This window comes from Mauremys reevesii, linkage group 12 (assembly GCF_016161935.1).
Source record: "Mauremys reevesii isolate NIE-2019 linkage group 12, ASM1616193v1, whole genome shotgun sequence".
NCBI lineage: Eukaryota > Metazoa > Chordata > Testudines > Geoemydidae > Mauremys > Mauremys reevesii.
In genome coordinates, this window is record NC_052634.1 from 860,510 (window position 1) to 881,465 (window position 20,956).

The 20,956-nt window shown below is 45.5% G+C and overlaps 1 protein-coding gene across 4 annotated transcripts in view; it reads right to left on the reverse strand.

Annotated features, from left to right (window-relative positions):
• The window catches only part of LOC120375719 (beta,beta-carotene 9',10'-oxygenase-like), a 42,121-nt gene that overhangs the window by 12,068 nt on the left and 9,097 nt on the right, over positions 1 to 20,956 (reverse strand). For 3 of the 4 annotated variants that reach the window (XM_039496579.1, XM_039496581.1, XM_039496580.1), the window contains exons 4-7: positions 9,193 to 9,397; positions 5,832 to 6,043; positions 3,471 to 3,586; positions 1,075 to 1,177 (exon numbers count right to left, since the gene is read on the reverse strand). In XM_039496579.1, the coding sequence (XP_039352513.1) occupies positions 1,075 to 1,177; positions 3,471 to 3,586; positions 5,832 to 6,043; positions 9,193 to 9,397 (636 nt within the window). Of the gene's footprint in view, positions 1 to 1,074; positions 1,178 to 3,470; positions 3,587 to 5,831; positions 6,044 to 9,192; positions 9,398 to 18,674; positions 18,763 to 20,956 lie in introns of those variants that run through there. The other variant, XM_039496582.1, reaches the window with a different exon arrangement.

Below are 20,956 nucleotides of genomic sequence, written 5' to 3' on the forward strand. Positions count from 1 at the left end.
CACTATTCAAGTGGCCAGTACTGGCTGCTTCAAAGGAAGATTCAAGAAACCCTGGAGTTTGGGGACAAACTGCCCCCAGGGGGACTTCTTTCTGTCCCCTAGTAGTTGGAGGTAGGCTCATGCTCTGAAATATTGGGGTTTATCTCCCACCCAGAGCTCTTGGTTATTTTAATCCTGGCTATTCTAAATCTTCTTGTTATCCGTAGAAATGTCCTGTCCTGTTCTGAACCCTGCTAAGCTTTTAGCCGCATAGACATCTTCTGGCAAGGAGTACCACAGGCTAAATGGACATTATTTTAAAAAGTATTAATCCAACTGTGCTAGAGTTTAGTCCTTTCAATAAACACCTTTATTTGTTTCTGACAGCTGTCTTACATCAGTTTCACACTGTTTCATAACTGGGAACTACAGAGAGAGTAGCTACAGAGCTGCAGATTTGGGGGGTGACATTAGAATGTGCAAAATTTGGCACAACTGAGAATAACTAGCAAGGAGTAGGGATTTCCCTATGGTGTCCAGGAAGGGTCAAAGCACTCACTCACTGCAGCTACTGCCCTGCATAATCATTTTTCTGGTCCCATAAGGAACGCTTTACGGCCCCAACCCAAGCCCATTTAAGTCAATGGAAAAACTCTCGTTGATTTCAAAAGGCCTTGGATTCAGCCTTGACACTTTATGTAACTTCCTTAAAAAGCATCTTCTCTCTACCAAACTGATCCACATGTGTGCATGATACATCTCATCCCTACCCAGGGCAGTGCCCTGCACTTCTTCCTACTGCTCACAGAAAGGTCTGTGCTCATTGGGATGAGGCAGCCTCCCAAAGCACATTAACTAAAGAGGCCAAACATTAAGAGAACAAATGTCATGGTGAGATTGATGGGAGCCACAATTTCAGACTGATCCTGCTTTGCTGTCATCGTGTCCCAGAGAAACAGCAGCTTCCTCACTTTGTTAGACTCCATCAAAACCCCCTCCTTACAGAAGCAGCACGTAGTCTGCCTAGCCTCGCTGCAGGACCGTCAGACCTCACCTCCCCCTGCTTCTCAGAGCAGTTACCCTGACTAGCCTCACCATGTTTCCCATACGAGTTGCCCATGTTGTATGCTGTCCCATCAGGCTCATAATGTGGATGGGCTGTTGCTCCATTCACCACAACGAATTTGCTCCAGTCCACCTGAAAATTCAAAGATTTTTAGAGTCAGAGCAGTAATCACTTCCGAACAGCAGCCATAAGCCAAGAGGCAGAAAGTCACATCCTCACATTCCTTCTAAATTATACCAAACCAATATAATAGCAAGCTGTTAAGGAGGTGCCCCTCCTAACAGTACAGATAAGCAAGGGAATCGCAGGGTGCTAACCCTGGCAAGCCGCGTGCCAAAGGTTGCTAACCCCTGCCTTAGCCTCTCAGTTCCCCATCTGTAAATTGAAGATAAAAGCACTCACAGGGGTGATGTGAGGATTAAACCTTAACAAATGTGGGGTGCGTCAATACCCAGTAATGGGGCCGTATAAGTGCCAAAGCTAGAGATGGCCCCATTGTGCTAGGCATGTCCAGGCATGCAATTAGCAGACAGTCTCTGTTCCAAATCTATCAGTTCTATTGCAGGCAGATAGAGACATTTGGTAACTGGTGTGTTTTCTTCAAACACCAATACAGGCTATACAAAGATACAACAGAGTTTAATATCATTATCTACAACTAGAGATTTTCTGGGTAGCAAATGTTGTACCAAAGTTGTACCATGCACAGCTTCGTTATAACCCTATCTTCATGTGCTCATAAGTGTTCAGAATTCTCCTTTGTGGCTACAACTTTCTATGCTTAGACTTAGTCAAAAGGTGAGTCTCTTAGGGAGAAAGTCTGATGGAAATCACTTCAGGCACTGAAATGTCCAAGTGTGAAAAATACACTTCTCAGCCAAGATTTTCAAAAGTGACTAGTGATTTTTGGCTTCCCAATTTGAGACACCTTAAAGGGACCAGATTTTCAGAAAGTGCTGAGTGCTCACCCTCTGAAAATCAGGCCCTTTAAGATGTCTTGAGTTAGGTACTCAAAAATTCAGGGCCTCAACTTAATAGCCACTTTTGAAAATATTAGTCCACCTCTCTAATGGCTGATGAGAATTCTTATGTCCAGGTGTCTCCACTTGGCTGAACTTTACCACTGAAACCACCCACATGGCATCTCTTAAATAGGTAATAGTCCCTGGCAAAGTTTGAAATAGGTATTATGCAACCCCCAAAACCAACTTTGTTGGACACATGCAGCACGAAACAGCTGCTAGGCTTAGAATTTCCATATGGCTTGCAACTATGGAAGACAGTGAATACACCAGAGCTCTAACAGTGTTGGGTAGGTGTGGCTTTGTGCTGCCGTTTCACCACAAAGCAAAGTTGCCTAGCTCCCAGCTTTGTGCAGATGTAAACTGTCCCAGTAAAAGCAGCATAAGTTTTTAATATATTTCTCCTGTTCTCTCCATTCCTTGTGTTTTCCCCCTCTTTTCTATTTTCTCAAAAACCCTATGAAATTAACATGCCAACTAAATCTTATATGAATGGAGCTTTAATGTTAGATGTGTAGGCCACGATTCTGCAAGCTGTTCCAGGCGGGCAGATCCCTGCATTCCTGCAGAGCCCCCTCGACTTAATGCAGCTGTGCATAGAGCAACTTGCAAGATCAGGGCTTTAACCTGATGTATATGCCACAAGACAGCAGACAGCTTAATCTGAAATGCAACAGCACATTCGGTGATAGGCAGTTGAACTGCATGTAGGCTAGTGCACAGGATGAACACAATGGGGAAGTGGGATTAGCCAAGAATTCAAGGAGGGTGCCGGGGTGGGGCTGGCTTGGAGTTGGGACTGGTTGAAGGAGATGAAGGGAGCAGATTGGGTGGGACCATGGGGTAGGGCAGAGCATAGGCAGGAGTGGAGTTCTGTAAGACTATTAACATCTATAACCTTGATGTTACATGGGTATATATTTTTGCATTTCCGTACACTGGAATCGCCAGACAAGTCCAGATCCCTGCACTTCATGGACAGTGACCAAGTTGCGAGGGACCCTGCTTTACCCTTGGTTGAAAACATAACTGACCTCAGGAGTCCTCAAGTCTAACCCTGCCTGCTGCCAATGGCTGTGACTGGACCTCAAGCATGGCAGCTGCTTTACTATTCACCTCGATCCTGCAATGCCCTCCAGCACATGTACCACAGAGGAACCTTTAAGGCCATGAGGTGACTGGCAGTGACTGCAGATTTCCTGGCAAGTCCAGTATCTGCCATAGAGAAGTCATTTTTGCCAGGAGAGAGAGGTACAGAGGATCTCAACACAGTGCAGGTTGGACACAAAGACCAAGAGGGTCTTTGGGAATTGTCCCCACTAGCTGCCAAGGCCATCCTGGGAAGAGTGTGACATGATTCCCCCACACCAGGTGCTAAACCCGTCATCCCACCCACTCTTTACCTTCTCCTTGGTTTCCAGAGTTTCTGGATCCACTTTGCGCATGAAGTTGGTCTCGGTGCTGACATAATAGTCTCCCTTGTACACCACATAGTTCACACTGGAGTTATCCGTTGGCCCTGAAGCAAAATCCCAGAGTAATGCAGATTCATTAAGCTCACGTCTCGCTACAGCAAGTTAGGCATATTTAAACAAATAAATCAATTTCCCTAACGACGCAAACCCCTCTCAGGACAGAGGGATTAAAAACATCTCAGTGATTGATAGCAGCACACAGGGCTCTCCCTATGCAGGTGAGTTCATGCCAAAGAACAAAGACTTGTTTTTAAACCAAACCGAAGAAGTCTGATCCCTTTTGGTTTAGGTACTACTAAGTCATTGTGCAGGCTCATTTCAGTTTCTTGCAACTAAAGGAACCCGATGATATTACAAACGGAATCATGCAGACCTGAGGGAAAGGCAACCCCTGGCAAGGGCAGAAATGTCCTTTATTATAAAGCCAGACAACCAGTTGCCAGTATTTATCAGAAAGTATGAGCAGAGAACCCAGACTGCACTGTGTACAGGAGGCCAGGTCGGCAATGTAAAAAGCAGAAGCAGGCCCCATTTGATGCAATTCAAAGGGAATGCAAGGGGCATTGGCCAATCACTTGGAACATTAATGGGACTGGACAAAATAACAGGAAATGTACAAAAGGGGATTATCTGGCACTGACGTCTATCAGGAGCTGGTGGGTGGGGGTGCAAGAGGAATTGATTGGAGGAGACCTGGGAGGCATTTTCTATCTCAACTTTACCAGGGCCTTGTCTACACTAGAGAAGAAATCAGTTTGTAACTGAAGTGGATGCACTGAAACAGTTTAAGACAAACATTTCAGCACCAACATGTGAAACGGATTGGTTTCACCCTGCACTCACACTAGCATTGTCCTAAGCCATTTCAGCTGCAATGGCCACTGGGTATCTGCCTACAATTCCTAGCCCAGCTCCTGGAAGCATTCTAGATTGCAGAAGGCTATCAAAATGAACCAGTGGCTCTTTGACTGGTTATTAAACCCACTGACGGATGGCCTGTCTAATTATTTATTAGACCAGTTAGGGCATTTCTAGGTGTAGACACAAGTGTTCTACAAATGTTCTAGAGGCTTTAACCAATTTAATCTCTCAAGTGTGGACCAGGCCAAAGGAGCAGTCAGTGGGTCCTGACTGATTTGCTGGGAAGGGATGGGTTGCAGGCAGGCTGGGCTGTGTTTGCTGGCTTCATATTGGAAACCCTGTGCTTCACTCAGGAGATGTTAACTAACCGTCCGTGGGGTCTGGAAAGCTCCATGGAATTCTCCGCCGGCGGTGGGGGCTGGGGATCCCCGGGGAATCCCCCGCCACACATGGGGGCTGGAGAGCTCTGGGGAATCCCTTGCCATCCACAGGGGCTGGAGAGCTCTGGGGAATCCCCCGGCACCCACGGGGGCTCGGGAGCGCCGGTGAATCCCCCGCCTCCAATGGGGGCCGGGAAGCTCCGGGGAATCCCCCGCCACCCTGCAGGACTGAGAGCTGGGGCACGGGGGGCAGCTGGTATGGTCTTCCACTGCTGTGGCGCCTGGGCTGCTGCGGGGCCCCATTATCACGGAGGTCACAGAATCTGTGACTTCCACAACCTCCGTGACGTACTCGTAGCCTTAACTATCATCAACAGCTAATGGTACTTCCACTTCTGTGTGCCATCCTCTCCTCACCCATATCACCCTCCCACCCCTTAGCACAGGAAGGAAAGGAATAGCCTACATACCCTAAAAGCTTAGCAGGGCACGGGGCTTTCAAGACAGGTTTGTATCCAAAAGAATGGAGGATTGTGTAATGCTCATTACATCGCCCTATAGGGTGTTCCTCATGAGAGGAGGTGCAGGATTTACACAACCCTTGGAAAGAGGTGAATCAAATTTTGTAACAAACCCCAAAATTAAATAAAGGGCATCAAAGGCAACAATGGCGAGAGGCGCTGAGCTACCCAGGGCACCCATCAACTTCACCTGTAGCTGTGTGTGCCCCCAGCACCTCTGGAGACCAGACCCAAGGTGCACAAACATTTTAGTGAGCTACATTTCTGATTTTGGGTGGAAACAACATTGGGGGGGGGGGAGGGGAGCCAAAATCCCAAGTTAAATGTGTCTATTTCAGATGAGTTTGGCTCGGAGTTGTTTCTTCAGAGGGGTGATCCCCACAGAAACATGACCACTCAAAGCAAAACCACTAAAACTTCCACACAGCTCCCTTCAAACCTAAAAGCTGTTCCTCCAGGCAAATATCACCCACTTGGGATGCATACCACCTCCAAGAACATTGCTTTCAGCTCAGGAACATACTTACGTGGCATCTCAAACCACGATATGAAGCGCCCAAAGATGCTCTTGCACGGGTCCGGCATAGCCAGGGTTCCAAACTCCGAGACCACGATCCGATTGTGCCGGCTGTTAGTCACATAGGAATCACTCTGCAGGAACTTGCTCCTGTAAGTCACGATGCCATTTTCCAGTTGGAACTGATGCAGCAGGGCCATGCCATCAAACCAATGGTTAAATCTTCCAGCAGAGCAGAGAAACAAAATCACAGAAAGAAGGCTCAGTGTGGTGCCACATCCTCCTATGCCTTCTCCTAAATCCCTGGTGTTTGTTATGATCTGTGCTATAATCTGAGAACCGGATCCTACAAACACTTTGTGTGTGTGTGGGTGGAAGAGAGCATGAACGCAATGGAAACCTCAGACATGCAGCTACTCATGTGCCTACATGTCTGAAGGCTCGGGGTCCAAGTTTAGAGACACGCTAAAATTCTCAAAAGCATCTCGGGGTTCGTCTACTCAGCAACTGACAGCAAGTCTTGGACCCCGGGTGCTAAAAATAGCTGTGTAGACATTTGGGCTCAGGCTGGAACGCAGGCTCTAAAACAGGGCTGGCCAATCTGTGGCTCCGGAGCCACATACGGCTCTTCAGAAGTTAATATGCGGCTCCTTGTACAGGCACCGACTCCGGGGCTGGAGCTACAGGCACCAACTTTCCAATGTGCCAGGGGGTGCTCACTGCTCAACCGCTGACTCTGCCACAGGCCCTGCCCCCACTCCACCCCTTTCCACCCCCTCCCCTGAGCCTGCAGTACCCTCACTCTTCCCCCTTCCCCCAAGCCTCCTGCACACCACAAAACAGCTGATCGGGAGGTGTGGGGAGGGAGTGGGAGGCGCTGCTGGGCAGGAGGCACTGGGAGCTGGGGAGGAGCTGATGTGGGGCTGCTGATGTATTACTGTGGCTCTTTGGCAACGTACATTGGTAAAGTCTGGCTCCTTCTCTGGCTCAGGTTGGCCGCCCCTGCTCTACAGCCTGGAGGGCGGGAGGGGCTTCAGAACCCAAGCCCAAACATCTTCGCAGCTGTTTTTAGTGATGTAAGTGAGACACAACAAGTAATTCTTCTGCTTTACTCCGCGCTGATTAGGCCTCAGCTGGAGTACTCTGTCCAGTTCTGGGCACCACATTTCAGGAAAGACTGGACAAATTGGAGAAGGTACAGAGAAGAGCAACAAAAACGATGAAAGGTCTAGAAAACATGACCTATGAGGGAAGATTTAAAAAATTGGGTTTGTTTAGTCTGGAGAAGAGACGACTGAGAGGGGACATGATAACAGTTTTCAAGTACATAAAAGACTGTTATAAGGAGGAGGGAGAAAAAATGTTCTTTTTAACTGCTGAGGACAGGACAAGAAGCAATGGGCTTAAATTGCAGGAAGGGCGGTTTAGGTTGGACATTAGGAAAACTTCCTAACTGTCAGGGTGGTTAAGCACTGCAACAAATTGCCTAGAGAGGCTGTGCAATCTCTGTCATTGGGGATTTTAAAAGCAGGTTGGACAAACACCTGTCAGGGACGGTCTAGATAATACTGTGTCCTGCCATGAGTGCAGGGGACTGGACTAGACGACTTCTCGAGGTCCCTTCCAGTCCTATGGTTCTATGAAGCACAACAAGCCCCATGAGTCTGGCTGTAGACCCAGGCTCTGAGACTTGCTGCCACAGGCTGCCGCTTGCAGTATAGATGTACCCTAAGGGTAAATCTACACTGGAATAAAAAACCTCCGGCATGGCCATGGCTCTCCCGGATCAGCTTACTAGGGCTCACAGGGGTTGGGCTGCAGGGCTAAAAATTGCTGCGTAGACCTTTGGTTCTGGGCTGGAACCTGGACTCTGTGGCCCTCCCCATATGTGGGGTCCTGGAGCTCAGTCTCCAGCGTAAGCCCAAATGTCTGTGCAGCAATTTTACAGCCCCACAGCCTAAGCACAATGAGCCCAAGTCAGTTGACCTGGGCCAGCCGCGGGTGTTTAATTGCTGTGTAGACATACCCTAAGCAGCTTAAGCGGCTAAGTCTCATTTCCAAAAGTGACTTTAGGCACCTAGAACAGGAGAACTTGTGGCACCTTAGAGACTAACAAATTTATTGTAGCATGAGCTTTCGTGAGCTACAGCTCACTTCTTCGGATGCATAGAATGGAACACACAGACAGGAGATATTTATACATACAGAGAACATGAAAAGGTGGAAGGATGCATACCAACAGGCAGAGTCTAATCAATTGAGATGAGCTATCGTCAGCAGGAGAGATAGCCTGAGTCCCATTCACTTTCAATGACTCAAGCTCCTAAGTGCCTTTTGAAAATGGGCCTTAGTGCTTTTAAAAACGTTACCCACAAACTTTCATGGACTGAAACTATGTTGTTCTACAAAGCCCCTGCATGCTTATGGTGCTGCAGAAATAGAACACATATTAGGGCTTGTCTTCACTAACACTTAGTGCATGGCAAGCTGGGGTGTAAATCTATCCCCAGGAGCCTGCTGTGCGCTGAATGTCTAACCATTCCCTAGTACGCTTTGATCTACTCCTGTTTGTTATTTAAAGCCCCTTGAGCAAGAAACAATCTGGGAGCAAAGGGCCAAACTACAGCACTTTGCAGAATTCCATCCCCTCCGCAGAGGAGAAGATGTCCTGCCACACCTTTTGAAGAAGACCAGTTTTGCAGAGGTAGAAGATCAGGTACGCTGATCTCCATCAGCCACTCTTGTTCCCATCCAGTCAATGTGAAGATGAGCCAGCTCTGTGGGTTTGCTTGAGTGACAGACTCTCAGTCAAACACTGGCTTGGGTTCTAACTTATATATATATAAGTATATAATATATATATAATATAGATCAACTTTTGTTTTGAAATGGAAGAACACCAACCAGTGTGAGGGCTGGGTTGGTTTTTAAAGCCACACAGACAGCTTAGTGTAATCAGGATGGCAAATGATGCCTGGGATTGCAGGGTGGGAGTGGGAAGTGGCTGTTACAGACAGAGCACTGGGAGTCAGGATGTCAGGGTTTCATCCCCAGCTTTGTTAGCTCATGATGTGGCCTTCAGCTGGTCACAGCCTCTGCATCCCCACCTTTAAACTGTGGAAAAACACCTTCCTACTTCCCAGGGAGGTCACGAGGATTAATGAACGGGGCTAGTAAAGGTTCTGAAAGCTTCTAGATGAGAGAAGAATTTGCATTAGAAGAATGGGATCTACAGGCATTTCCTCATGGTCACACATCTTCAGAGCTAAGGAAGGCCCCTAATGGCTGCGATGCATTTGTGAAGGTGCCTTCTAGGTTTGACCAACCCCCAGCCTGGGATCATTAGAAAGTACGATCAAATCTGGACTTACTTCTCCTCTCCAAACTCAAACTTCCCAGGCCCGTTCCTTAGCAGGCTGCCATTAAGCCACTTGGGAATGTGCCCTTTGACCTTTGTCAGGATGGGCTGAGGAGTCTCTTCCACACTTCTCATTAGTGGGGAGATGCATTGCAAACCCTTCCGGTTGCTGAAGGTGACCGGCTCCTGTTGTGGGCTCGGCAGAACGTCCTTTAGAACTACAAAGAACAAACAAGAAGTTAGAAGACAGCAAGCGACTAAGGCCCTTAGTGCTAAAAGCTAGAGACTGACAGCCACCAGCCTAGATACCTGCAACTTGGGCTTGGAGTTACATCCTGCAAATAACCAAAATGTAACAGATGTTCAAAATAAAGCTCTGCTTCAAAGTGTCTGTCAGCCATAGGGAGCTGAAAATTCAGTGCATTAAATCTTACCGCGATTAATCCAGCACAGACACCTGCAAGGTGCTTTTATATGTTGCAGAGAGGGAGGAAATGAACTTTTCAGGAAGACTAAGCTAAAATAATGTATTTGAACATGTAACAACAACAAGGAGGGATACAGACATTTGTTACGACCACCTAAGAGATAGAGACTACAACGTGCCCAGAAATAAATAGATTGCAACCTAAATAGAGAAAACACAAAGTGGTGCTTATAGATTCCCGAGCAAACCTCATGCTGAACTCCTCCAAAGGCTCCGCTCTTCCACCAACACCAGTGCAAGAGGATCTATTACAGATTCTATGCAAGCAGCTAGGTCTCCCCACTGAGTGATGGTTCATTGCACTACCAGGTGGGCTGGGCACAATGCAGGTAAGGAAAGCAATACAGAGGAGCCACCTTAGCACTCCTACAGACCAGACCCAGGCTCAGCCAGCCTGGGAGCAGCGTGCAGACTACATGCTCAGTCCTGGGGTTTTCCAAGGAGTGGTGGGAGATGATGCTTCGGTGCAGGGCAGTACCTCTCAGTCAAGCTGTTGAGGCTCCATTATAAAATGTGTTTCTCTGTTCACCTAGATACCTTGGTAATGGGTGGATTAGAAATGCAGAGGAGACTGGCCACAGGGGAACATTTATGTACAGCTTGTTCCTTAGTTAACTGGCTCCCATGGCCCCAGGGTGGCTCTGAACACACACTGTAAAGGCACAAAGAGCAGGAGAGCAAGATCACAATGTTCATGCCCTAGGGGATACATGCAGCTTCTCAGAGATGCAACAAGTCAGATGTCGCACATGACTCAGTGGGTGGGGAAAGGGCACATCTGAGTATCTGCTGGGGATGTGCCTAGTCACATCTAGGCAAAAAGCACTTTAGTTCCCTAACAGTCATGCCTGCTACTTGCTGTTGGAAACCAAGAAGGATTAGCTTTGTTTGTAAAAAATAAAACAAACTCTCTGTATTGGTGCTGACTAGGATATGGGATTGGTCACCTCCATAAAAGCCACCTTTAGAACAAACAGGCTTCTCTCAAACTGGGCATGCATTTGTCATGCAAGACCCCTTTTCAATCATGGCACCAGCAAATCACCTGCTAGGCAGAAAGTCCCCTGTGCTGCAACAACTGTAGAACAAAGGTCAACTGCATCTTAGTAGCTTTCTCCTCTATTTGACAGATTGCATTCTTTCCCCTTTTTGTGGCACTGTTCTCTATTAAGGCTCCTGTTTCTTACCTGCTCTGAGAGCCAGACTGCTTCCCCTCCACTGGGGGGATGCCAGTGTACAGGATTAGATGTACAAAGCTGTTTAACCTGAGTGGGTAACCAAAGGCAGAACTTGCCCCAGGGATATCACTGCTGTATGAGATATGACTGTTTTGACAATGCAATTAGTTTGTACTTTATCAACTCTTAATTTACAGCAAGGAGCCCTATAATCCTGTAAACTATTTCCTTGCCCTCCATTCTGCTCCGCTAGCTACTGAGACAATGTTATTGTAAACCTAACTCTAGCATAGTCTAGATTCTGTCCTTCTCACCTACACTCAGAGCTCACTCCCTTCCCCATTTCTCAATCTGCAGATCTGTGCATCTCTCTCCTCAGCTGAGCCACACCTGCCTCGAGGCAACATTCCCAGTTCCCAGTAAGTGCAATCTTTCCACCATTCAGCCACCGTGCAGACAATGCTGTGCTGCCTCTCAGCTGCTCTCCTTATCATCATGCAAAAGGTACTGTTAGTATCTAATATTTGTATGGCAGGAGCACCTATATCAGGCTCCACTGTGCGAGGCACTGTGCACACTTGTAACAAAAAGATGGACCCTGCTCCAAAAAGCGTATAAGCTTCTAAGTACGCTAGGCTTTTAAGAACCTAGGGATCCCAGCTCGCTTAGGAAGCAGAGCTGGTGGCATAGCACATAGTGTGACTCCATACACGCCAGTTCTGAAAAGGTGAATGGCCCTTACTGGAAGAATGCTCCCATTCACAGTATCTCCACTAACTTCTCTTGCTGCTCTATGGCCCTGTTTAAGGATGTATACAGTGGGGCCATCTTGGCCATTAAACAGATGAGAGGGACTTTTAGAAAGAAAAGAAAATCCCATTTTCAAGCATTCTCATTGTCCCTACGGGGCAAAAATCAGTCTGGTTCCATTGTCCATGCTGGTCTCATTCCCATGCCTTTGTTGTCAGTTGCATCCAGTCAGAAGCCTTCATGCAAATTAGAGTGACACCCTCTCAGCAGCAGCATCTGATTCCTCCATTGATTTGCACTGTGCTGTTGCTGAGATATCACGACGATAAGTACCCTAGAAATACATAACTAGAAAGGCAGACCCCCAAATGGGTGTAGAACAATGAGACCGTCAGCAACGATTAGTAGGGTCAAGTCGGGAGAAATCCTCTTCCCACGACAGCTCTATAAAGTCAATAACTTCCCAGGCAGGAAGGGCTTTGACTTCTCATTTACAAGCCCAGCATGCTGATTCCGTGCCTGGACTGGAGAGGGGAAGGATGGCCCAGTGGTTATGATGCTGGCCTGTGCTTGACTCTAGTTCAATTCCCTGCTCTGCCGCAGAATTCCTGTGAGACCTCAGACAAATCACACAGGGTGTATTTACGCTGCAGCTGGAAGCAGGTAGACAGACTCACACTAGCTCTATTCCAGCTCATGTGTTATACGTAGCAGTGTGGACCTTGTGACATGGGCGGCAGCTTGGGCTAACAACCTGAGTCCAATCCTGCCCAGTCCCTGGGGTCCAAGCTCAGGTGGCTAGCCTGTGTCCACACTGCTATATTTAGCACACTAGCTCAGGCCTCACTGGCATGAGTCTGTCTACCCAGACTGGGAGGTTCACTCCTAGTTGCAGTGTAGACATACTGTTAGTCTCTCTGGGACTCAGTTCCCCACCTGTATCTCCATGATCTGTGCAGAGGTAATAAAGCCAAAACACTTGGCATGGCAATCCTGCTGCCTGCCAGAAGAGCTTACTGGGGAGTTAGACCCAGATTGTCTAAGGTATTTAGGCCCTAACTCCTACTGAAATTAATGGGAGTTAGGTTCCTAAGTACCTTTGAGGATCTGGGCTTTAGTCTTTTTATCCAAAGACCAAACAGGCCTTCAGATGGGAGCATCAGAATCCTGGAACTGTTCTGTATCCCTAGCAGTGCAAAAGCTTGGCATGGGAGTGACCAACTCTCCAGAAGGGGCCTGGTTTGCACACATTAGCATACACCTTTCTGATCCCTGAGGTGGAATCAGCCAGCCCCATGCCTACGTATTACAGCATCAGAGCTGAACAGTGAATAAAACCTGCTGCAACAATTCTGTTTTCAAGGTATTTCCACTATACCTGTCACTGTCCTATCTGAGTCTTAGTTTTTATACCCATCCACGTAGGTGGTTTTGCCATAGACCCAAATTCTCTCTCCTCTCATCATTTCTGGTAAGTATAAAAGAGTCCCTGATTACAACATCTTATGCTGTAAAGACAACAGTTAGTGCCATGCACAGCAACAGAGAACAAGCTGAACACAGATGCCTGGAATGAGATGTCCTCCAGTTGAAGTCTTTAAATCAAGACCAGACATCTTTCTAAAAGATCCACTTCCCTTCAACCACAAGGTATTGTGCTGGATGCAGGAACGGCTGGGTACAATTCTTCAGCCTGCATTATGCAGGTCAGAATGGATGATCACAATGGTTTGCTCTGGCTAAGAACTATATACACAAAACGATGGGGTTTAAATTAGCTGTTACAACTCAAGAACAATATATTGGAGTCACTGGGGCTAGTTCTCTGAAAACATCCACTCACTGTGCAGCAGAGGCCAAGCAAAGCTAACAGGATGTTAGGAACCATTAGAAAAGGGATAGATAATAAAACAGAAAATATCATAATGCCACTATACAAATCCATATATGCCCACACCTTGAATACAGTGGGCAGTTCTTGTCATCCCATCTCAAAAAAGATATATTAGAATTGGAAAAAGTACAGAGAAGGGCAACAAAAATTATTAGGAGTATGGAATAGTTTCCATACTAGGAGAGGTTAAAAAGACTGGGACTGTTCATCTTAGAAAAGAGATGACTAAAGAGATATGATTGAGATCTATACGCATACATAAAAAAGCATGTATGGTATGGAGAAAGTGAATAGGGAAGTGTTATTTACCCCTTCATATAACACAAGAACTAGGGGTCATCCAATTAAATTAATAGGCAGCAGATTCAAAACAAACAAAAGGAAGTACTTCTTCACAAAATACAGTCAACCTGTGGAACTCATTGCCATGGGATGTAGTGAAGGTCAAAGGTATAACTGGGTTCAAAACAGAATTAGCTGAGTTCACAGAGGACAGATCCATCAATGGCTCCTAGCCAAGATGGTCAGGGACATAACCTCATGCTCCAGGTGTCCCTGAACCTCCAACTACCAGAAGCTGGGACTGGACCACAAGGGATGGATCACTCCAAATTCCCTGTTCTGTTTATTCACTCTGAAGCATTTGGCACTGGTCAGTCAGAACACTGGCTATTGGGCTAGATGGACCATTGGTCTGACCTAGTATGGCCATTCTTATGTTCTTGAAATCTGTGAGTCTGATCTGCACTCAAAAATTGCTCACTGCTAACAATGGATGTCAGTCACAAGTTCAGCAGCACAGTTTAACAACTAGCAGAGTCCAAGTCAAATTATGGACATCAGTGCTGTTATTTTCACAGCACACAGATAATTAGATAAGCACATAAATACCCTTGCTAAAAGGTTGCAACATAACACCATTTCATTTCTTAGAATTCAGAACAATAACACACAAGAACCGCAAAACAGAGAGAGAAAAAACAGACTACTCTCTACAGCAGTGAGACAAAGCTCACCCTATCTTGCTTTAAACAGGCTCTTTCCAAATGTATACCAATTGCACTGACTGCAAGCAGGACCAGAAACCTTGAGCCCCACCTTCAAGTGATAGTTTGCAGCTCCCACATTCCTCAGTCCAGCACAAGTTTTGTTTCAGACACCTGTGGTTAAAACTTAAACCAAGCAGAGGTTAGCCAAGGGTTTCCAGAATCGTGCTGAAAAGTTTAGACTGCTGTACCTTTGCTGTTAGACTGCACCTGAGCCCAGTGCTGGCACCCGTTGTCAGCAATGGGTAATTCTTCCTGATATAGACCGGGATAGAGTGGGCTGAGGTGGTTCATGGTATTATTATTTTTAGTCTATGGTAACCCCCACAGTGTCCTGGATGCTTTCCTGATATTCAGGAAGGGACAGTGCCTGTCCCCAGAGCTTACAGTTGCACACAGTAGAAAGAGGTCTGGGGAAAGGAACCCTTAAAGAGGAAAGGGACGTTGCTTAGTGCACATTGACTAGGAGGCTATTCTGTGTGAAGGAAGCCAGCGTGCTGGGGAAAGCAGGCAGACAAAGGGAGCAGCCGGAACAGGACCTTGGGCAGAGCATAAGGAGCTGGGCACGTAGGAAGAGATGAAGAAATGTGGTGATCTGAAGACATAAAATGACACGCAGAGCTTTTCTTGGGCTTTCGACACACAGCTGGGCCAAGCCCTGAAAGGGAGGAACAGCAAAGATATGCTGCAGGAGAACGGAAGTCAGGAGAGCAACAGAAGGGACGCGGGCAGGAGAGCCCAGGTGGGCGGCAGTAGGCTTGGAGGTTGGGCACACCTCTGGCTAACTGAGCCACCTACTTATCCTGTAAGGGGGTGTTGTGTCTTTTGCTCTTTACCTAACAAATGTAATATGAAGGAACTATATGAGCACAGTGGGGGGTGCTTACTATGTAGATTGAACATGCCAGGCCTAGCTCCATACACACAAGTGGCTTCTGAAACATAAGAAACAGTGAAGGCTACTAGAGAGTTCACCAATTATTTAAAGGGATACTACCCCAATTCTTCTACACTACAGGGGGAATCTTTGCCCTCAGGGGACTTTAGACCTCAGTCTCTGACCCTGTGCCTTGCAGAGAGAGAACTAAAACATGACCAATATAAACCAGCTGCTGAGATTGGACTGGGTTCCACGTGTGGAGCATGAATGGGCAGATTTTACCTAGGGAATATCATGTGCATCACAGACTGAGGAGAAGCATTTCAGAGGAATTCCCTGGTTCAAATGTTGGCCACACAACCCAGTTAACAGGTGCAGCAGCCTCACGGCAGGCACAGACTGAGGAGAACTCTCTTAAGCCAACATTTATTCAGTTTGTGGGCTCAGCAGCCCAGCTGGCAAGGCCTCATCAGCACAAAGAGACAGATGTAGTTCAGCATTTCGTTTAGATTAACCTGTGCTGACTAAGGTTTAGCTGTAAGCATAACAAGGACAAACAGTGGCCAGCAATGGTACAGCTAAGCCCCTTCCTGAAACAGAGCCATTTCCTAGTGCAAGCAAGGCCTGAGGTTGAAGGAATTCTAGACAATCTTAAATTTCCACCTAGTATGAGGTGGCATTTCCTATCAGGAAGCAATTCCTATTGACCAGATCCGTCACTTTCACCACCTCAACTGTATCTTCCAGTCTCCCTCCTTTAATCCTTGAGATTAAATTAAATTGCTGCACAAATGATAAGTAAATCTCCAAAGCCGGATGTCTACTTCTTTGGAGACAAATTCAGCAATCAGTACAAGAGAACAGAGGAAGAACAATTCAAAAGAAACTGGTTGACAAGCTGAAGCTGAACTTTTGTAAGCTACTAAGGATAGGTAAGACTGCATGTTGCCCTGAAGAGATGTGGCAATTTACCCTCCTACAATGTGGGTATCTGGCTCACCAATCCTCAAATCCCGATTAGAGCTCTAATAGGAGAGGGCAGCTAGATAAATAAGTCAGGCTGCAAGGCTAAAGTAATTATCCTGCAGCGTACAGCAGCCTCTCCCTCTTAAACCTCAATTAAATTATATTAAATTCCATATAAAGTATTTCATCAAATCCCAACATTAGTGCTGATAAAAACCCATTAGAAAGAAAGAGAGGGAGTCTTTTCATACAAGCTGAAATCTGAGGGCTATACCGACTGATAGAGGCATTTAGAAAGGAGTTGGTTTAGATAGTCTAGCTGTAAAACATTTTCATTTCAAAATTTTAAACAGAGAGGCAGCAGTTCCACTAAATAGATATTTCTGCAGCGTTGTTATGGTCTAGGATCCAGAAGGGGAACTGAGTAGACTGCCTGGGTTTCCTTGTTCAGTAGATTTTTCCCTATCTCCAAAATGTGAGTTCCCCAGCTCATCTCTCATCACCTAACCTCCCCAAAAACGCCCCCCCTCCCCCACCAACTCACACAAATCAGATTTCGGCAGAATTCAAGGACAAATCACATCATATTCTTTTAAGCAGTGTTTGGCTCAAAGAGGAGCTGGGTTTGTCCACAGAAGCTTAAGCTGAGAGCAGAGTTACATTTATAGCCTTAGAACAGTTAACAGTAAGGCAACCAGGTGGCAAAACTACCATAAAGTGATATAATTTTAAGATGGAGACCCAGATACCACTAGAAAAAGGCAACATACAAAAGGAAAACAAGTGGCCTTTGTACTCTGCTTCTTAACGAGATGAACAAAGCCTGATGTATTCTTTGTTAAACATTTGTTTTAATCAGAAATCCCTCAAAATCCTGCTTTTCATGGAAAACTCTATGGATAACTGGAGAGCCAGCAGGATTATGGCTGACTCCAGAGAAGTGATACCAGCTAGAGTGAGGAAGGGATTGTTATTCAGACTGTTTAGGGGTTTTGTCATTACCTGTTTCACTCAAATGCCTGAACAAACAGCAGGAAGAAAATATCTTGTTACAGATTCAGTATTCAGCTAAGAGTTGAGAAATCTCATTCTATCTCCTTGGGGTCTCCAACCAGACTACCAGCAAAAACAATACTGGTATTGCCAATTAGGTAAAAAGGGTATAGGGGGGTAGGAGGGGAACCTCAGGCCTTTTTTGCCCAACTCAAAGAATCAAAACAGGGCACAGTCCCATGTGCCTCCCTGTAGAGCTCACCTTTAAGGATGACTTACGTATAATGAAAGCAGGTAGTGGGAGATGCTGAGGGATGGACTAACCAAGAGATCCGCACTCTAAATTATAGAGTGATTCAAGAATCCACCTTCAAATGTATCCTGGCCTTTGTAAGTTAGAACTGTGGAAGTTTCATATACACGCGGCCTTGATAGCTTTGTTTGGAGAAATATAGCTCTTCTATCAAAATATAACACAAGAAGGCCATAGACACATGCAGTATTGGATCTTTCAATGGAAAACACTTTACTTTACCAGATCTGAAATGGTGGGGCCAGAGGTCGTTACATATAGCACTGAAGCCCGGAGCTAACATTCCTCAGACATTTTGTGTTGATAATTCAGTCTTTATATTTTCCATCTCCATTCTGATAAAGAACTGACTGATATTGGATTTCTTGTCATTCCTCACTAATTTAGCAACAGATTTGATTAAAGAGTTAGACTCTGGGGTTGCTCCTAAATATGTATCCTGAGAAACACACTGGATAACATCATCACAAGACAGGCTTGGAAAAATATCCAAACATTTTCTACCAAAGAAAATTCAGCGGGGAATCTGGTTAATTCCTTTCTTTTATGGCTCACCTCCAGATCTCAATGGGTTATGACAGATCTCTCTGTTAAGCAAGCAGAGCAGATTTCAAATTTTTTCACGGTAGCATATATTGCTGAGTCCCTTGGAGCTACTGCACAGAACTCTGTACGGCGGCTTCTTCCTGCCTCCTCTATGACAATAGACTCCCTGCAGAAACGCTGCTGTTTACCAATGGTTTCCCCAGCTCTAAACCTGCATTTTCCATTTATAATCTGATATAATCTGTGCAATGCATTTGCCCCTCCTGTTCATTGGCTTGCAAAATAACTAGGGATCTCCATGCTGTCTAGCAAACTCCTTGAATCATGTAATTCCTAATTTCTATTAGAAATAAAATTCCTCTACTGACCTGTCTCCAGCAGCAGTTCTAAGAGCAGGAGATCTGTCAGCCCCTTTGCAGGAGAGAGAGAAGGGGATTCTTACCTGGGATGGATTTTATCAAACAGCAGAGGAAATGTCCCACATTTGCAGGCAGGAGACTGATGGCAAACAGAAGGATTTGGGAAAACATCTGGAAGAGCCTCAGCTCTGAATAAAGCCGCAGATCCAAGGTACAAGTGCTCAAGTGGTACTGTGCAGCTAGCACTGATGGATGTGTTGAGTAGGACGGGCTGAGGCCATCCCTTCAGAATAAAAGCTTTGAGTGTCTGTCTGTACAATGGTAGGGATGAGCCTGCACAGTGCAGCAGCCAGCTAAACCCGCATCGTGGTGAAGTGCACGTGCAGTGCTCTAGCTGTTCATGAGGGGGCGACTTTATTCTAAGAACCAGTCTCCCTTAGAAATAAATCCTAAGGCAAAAGCGGCTGCTCTGGAGTTATCAGTTGCTCTAGGCAGCTCAGCGGTGCTTATGTCGTTATGCAGATTGGGCTAGGTGAGTATATGAATGATGTATAGTTAAGACTGCACGTTTCCCAGCTCCGACAGGCAGAACTTCACTGAAGAGCTTTGCATAAAGCATAATAGTTTCACCAGTAAGCAAACTATCTGTAGCTTTCAGAATCATTTTCTCTTAGCTACTGAAAGTCAGGGGCTCCCAGCAGAGACTGTTCTGTTCAGATCCTGATAAAGAATTATTAGCACTTAGTATTTTTTAAACTGTTCCTGCAAAATACTTTCCAAGCATGAGTCAAACCTCAAAACATTCACATATGGCACTATTCCTATTTTATATTAGCAAATTGAAGCATGGAGTTATCAGGTGCATAAGTTACGTCGCAGTAGGTACTGATGCCATGATACTTTATTGCGAGTGGTGCTGAGGGATGTGGGAGTGCACATAAGGAGGGAAGAAACAATATATGTGCCCAGGTACCCAGGGCTCCAAGCAACCTTGATAAAGGATGGTATCTTTTTCTTTCAAAAATCCTTTCCACTTAGTCTCAGCAGTCATTTCACGAGCTGGGTGACCTTTTTTACCTAGACTCTGAAGCATCTCAGAATTTTAGAACATACCATTTGCCATATCACATTAGACCAATAGTCAGTCAAATCAGATATCCTGCCACTGATAGTAACCTATATTCTATTTTAGAAGAAGGTGGGCCTTTCTCCACACACTATATTGTACTGGACAGCAGTGATCACTTTGCACCACAATATGATTGGTATATTTGTTTGAAAACCTGATATCAACCAATGATGTGTTATGTTCCAGTTTATTTTACAGAGAAAATCTGGAAAGATCAAAGTATAATTTTAACTGTTAACTGAAACCAATGGCTTGCCAGATAAAGAGCTCATTCCCCTCTTTAAAAGTGAAAAATATTTTTTAATGAATTAGAGACCATTCAGGTCTCATTCACCAGACATGTAAAGATCTGCATTCAACAATGAAGGAGATTGCAGTGTGCTTTAATGGAACATTCAAATTCTCTCTCAGCATTGACACTACTGAGCAGCTTTCAATGGACTCAACCACCACAACAGTAACTCTTGCCTTGGAGAGGAGACAAGATGTCCCCATTGTATTTTGTCTAAAGATCTTGGCCATTTAGAAAGCACTACTGTGGTCACAGCAGCAGTTCAGAGAACTAGAGCTAGCATAAGGGTTTAAATTGTTTTAAACAATAGGCAGACAGTGAACTATAATAAATTGTAAAGTCACTCTTGAAGTTGCTTCAGAAAAAGAAATGTGAAATGTCACAGTTGGGATACTCTGATAATAGTGCATTTGTCTGATTTATAATTAATTTTTCCTCTCCATAAATATTTCTATTATATGCAATATATTTTTAAAATGTAATGTAATGTAATAATAATTGGAGATATACCAATCTCCTAGAACTGGAAGGGACCTTAAAAGGTCATTGAGTCCAGCCCCCTGCCTTCACTAGCAGGACCAAGTATTGATTTTTGCCCCAGATCCCTAAGTGGCCCCCTCAAGGATCGAACTCACAACCCTGCGTTTAGCAGGTCAATGCTCAAACCACTGAGCTACCCCTCCCCTGTCAATTTAAAAAAAGTATGTATTAAAATAGGGGAAATCAATCTAGTAATGCTGAATTATTGAGATAAATACTTGTTGCATTCATATATGTGCCTACATAAAGGTACAGTTAAAATAAGCAACTTGTGATGATGTGCACTGAAAGTTCTTCTTGTGAAGTATGTGCCTATACAGAATATATGATGTTGAAGTATGAAAAACTTTTCTGAGCATATTTGGAATGAGATGCACAATTCACTTGTGGTTGCCGCTGTCATC